General features: G+C 36.8%; 1 protein-coding gene across 1 annotated transcript in view; it reads left to right on the forward strand.

The window, feature by feature from the left end:
* LOC143033060 (uncharacterized) overlaps positions 1–479 on the forward strand; it is an 862-nt gene extending 383 nt beyond the window's left edge. Inside the window, exons 1-2 of the mRNA XM_076198258.1 lie at positions 1–151; positions 294–479. The exon at positions 1–151 is cut by the window's left edge and continues 383 nt beyond it. Of these exons, the coding sequence (XP_076054373.1) occupies positions 1–151; positions 294–479 (337 nt within the window). The remainder of the gene's footprint in view (positions 152–293) is intronic.
* Positions 480–2,467: the final 1,988 nt, after the last annotated feature.

Raw genomic sequence — 2,467 nt, forward strand, 5'->3', positions numbered from 1 at the left:
TGAAGTCCTCCACCAGCCATCCCCATCAGCTGTGTACACGGAACTCCACATAACCACCAAGGGTCAAAGACTAACAGTGGCAGACAAGTTCACCTACCTTGGCAGCACTCTGTCACGCTCTATCAACATTGATGAAGAAATGACCTACAGCGTTTGACAGACTGAAACAAAACGTCTAGGAGCAAAGAGGGTTCCGGCTCGACACTAACCTCAAGTTTTACAGAACAGCAATCCTACCATCCCTGCTCTACGCCTGTGAGGCATGGACAGTATACAACCGGCACACCAAACAGCTCAGCGCCTTCCACATAAGATGCCTCAGGACCTTGCTCCGTGTGAAGTGGCAAGATAGGGTCTCAGACACTGAGGTGCTTCAGCGGGCCAAGATGGAAAGCATTCACGCCATCCTGATGCGCTCTCAGCTCCGCTGGGCCGGCCACGTTCATCGCATAGAAAACGGACGCTTACGCAAGAGATAACTCTATAATGAACCATCCACAGACACGCGTGCAGTTGGCAGACCAAAGCTGCGAGACAAAGACTCACTGAAGGCCTCACTCAAACAATGTGACATTCCCCACAACACCTGGGAAGCTTCTGCCGACGACCGTCCAGCCTGGCGATCTCTCATAAAATCCAGTGTGGACAACTTCGAGGAGAGATGGACCAGGAAAAAGAGCTCAAACGACAGAGACGGAAGGAACGTGAGAACTCCACCTCTCATCCCGGACCAGCTGTGCACATCTGTTCCCACTGCAACAGACTCTTCCGAGCGAGGATTGGTTTGATCAGTCATCTCCGCACTCATCCCAACTCCAAGTGATATGATGATGAAGACATTATATATATATATATATATATATATATATATATATATATATATATATATATATATATATATATATATATATATATATATATACACATACTATTTATTTAGGGGTAACATTAGTTTTGAATATACGAGTATATTCGTGATTTGATATTATATATATATATATATATATATATTTATATATATATATATATATATATATATATATATATATTTAACGAGAACTGTGGTGCGTTTGGAAGTTGGTCCATGCACAATGGCTGCCGAGCTTGTTCAAGAGTTGAGTTAACGACTCGCAGCGCTGCGATACTGAAATTATTTCAACTCTAGGCGGGATTCGAACTCGGACCGTTATAGCACTGCGCCATCGAGTCGTGGTGTATATATATATATATATATATGTGTGTGTGTGTGTGTGTGTGTGTGTGTGTGTGTGTGTGTGTGTGTGTGTGTGTGTGTGTGTGTCCAATTATTTATTTCAAGTGATGGCAAAGTTCAAGATAACTTTCTTACAGTAACTCAATGTATATAACGTAGTATTCACTATTCAGCTCAAATAATCAATCGAACTTTCTATACTTGTAGCGTTATTGACCCCAAAACGATAAAAACATTACAATATGGTGCTAAGTAATTGAAGAGGCGTCTTAAACGCCTTTCCAAAATAATCTTACATATGTTGAATGCAATTATGGTGGTGCTCCCTCAACTATATAAGAATTTATCAACACAATTCATATACAAGTCATTTTCAATACTATAATATACTTAAGACAATGATAGTATACATTATATAGCAAAATATACTGAAAACATTTTTTTACATACAAATTTTATTTACATGTATGTTTTATATGAATCATTTTAGAAATTTTATTTTTACAAACAAAACATAGCATTTTTAAGGGATGGCTTTAATTTTATACACACGCTTAGGTTTTTGTGTCTAAAAATATAGTTGTCTGTACATTGCAGCCCACGAAAGAATAAAGGAGGACAAAAGAAAAGAAAAAAAAACGAGGACGATTTGGTGAAAAAAAAAAAAAGAGAGAGAGAAGAAAATATAGAGGGCAGGATAGATAAGATGGTGGAGAGGGAGGAAGGGGGGATTGGGGGTTTAGTGGAAGGAAAGAAGGAAACGGAAGGAAGTATAAGTTATGATAGATGTGGGGCAGACCCACTTGCTCGGTTAGGTTATAGTCTTTTGGACTTTTTTTTTTTTTTTTTTTTGCCTATTTTTAGGTTTTGAATTTTTGGGGGTATGTATTCTTATCTTTCTTTTTATTTTTGTGTTCGTGATGGTGGGGGGGGGGTGTCTTGATTTCTACATGTATATATTTTTTATTTATACATATATATTTTTTTTCTCTCTCTTTTTCAATGAGTATGATTTTTTCCCCCATTGGGATGACGATTTTTTTTTTTTTTTTTTTTTTTATATACATTTACAATTATGTCGGAGGAGGGTCGTGACTCCTATTGCCATACTCATTGACTTTTTTATGATATCACGTGCGATTGGCTTCACACGTGTTATCATTTTTAATAATAATAATAATAATAATAATAATAATAATAATAATAATAATAATAATAATAATGTTAGTAATAATAGTAGTTATAGTGTTAGTT

This window comes from Oratosquilla oratoria, chromosome 15 (genome assembly GCF_046742065.1).
Source record: "Oratosquilla oratoria isolate Oo_2021 chromosome 15, ASM4674206v1, whole genome shotgun sequence".
In the NCBI taxonomy this organism is placed as follows: domain Eukaryota; kingdom Metazoa; phylum Arthropoda; class Malacostraca; order Stomatopoda; family Squillidae; genus Oratosquilla; species Oratosquilla oratoria.